The following is a 314-nucleotide window of genomic DNA, read 5'->3' as shown; positions in this document are numbered from 1 at the left end:
GTCGAGCCCCTGGGGACCCCCCACTCCTGTCAAGGGTAGTCTCCCCCCTCTCCTCGGGAGCTCCTCGGGAGTCCTGATGGAGCTGGGATGTGCCAGCCCTGCTCTAAAGCTCCACTGTTAGTAGATGACCTCGTAGACTGTGGCCTTCTTGTCCCCCGAGCCCGTGACGATGTACTTGTCATCTGCTGAAATGTCACAGCTTAAGACCGACGAGGATTCCTTGGACTGGAAAGAGAGGGAGGAAAGAAAAGCCCATCAGTTGGGTCTCTTCAAGGAGGTGGCCACCACAGATGTTGCTCCAAGCAGCATCTGGG

The 314-nt window shown here is 57.3% G+C and overlaps 1 protein-coding gene across 1 annotated transcript in view; it reads right to left on the bottom strand.

Annotated features, from left to right (window-relative positions):
* Nucleotides 1-117: 117 nt before the first annotated feature.
* The window catches only part of LOC103770021 (protein groucho-1), a gene marked incomplete at its 5' end in the record, with an annotated part of 3,082 nt that continues 2,885 nt past the window's right edge, over nucleotides 118-314 (bottom strand). The window contains one exon of the mRNA XM_008937267.1: nucleotides 118-225. Within this exon, the coding sequence (XP_008935515.1) occupies nucleotides 118-225 (108 nt within the window). The remainder of the gene's footprint in view (nucleotides 226-314) is intronic.

Source organism: Merops nubicus, unplaced genomic scaffold (genome assembly GCF_000691845.1).
Source record: "Merops nubicus isolate BGI_N331 unplaced genomic scaffold, ASM69184v1 scaffold47653, whole genome shotgun sequence".
Classification (NCBI taxonomy): Eukaryota; Metazoa; Chordata; class Aves; order Coraciiformes; family Meropidae; genus Merops; species Merops nubicus.
Note: the sequence above shows the minus strand (reverse complement) of the source record. Positions and strands in the feature narration are given on the sequence as shown.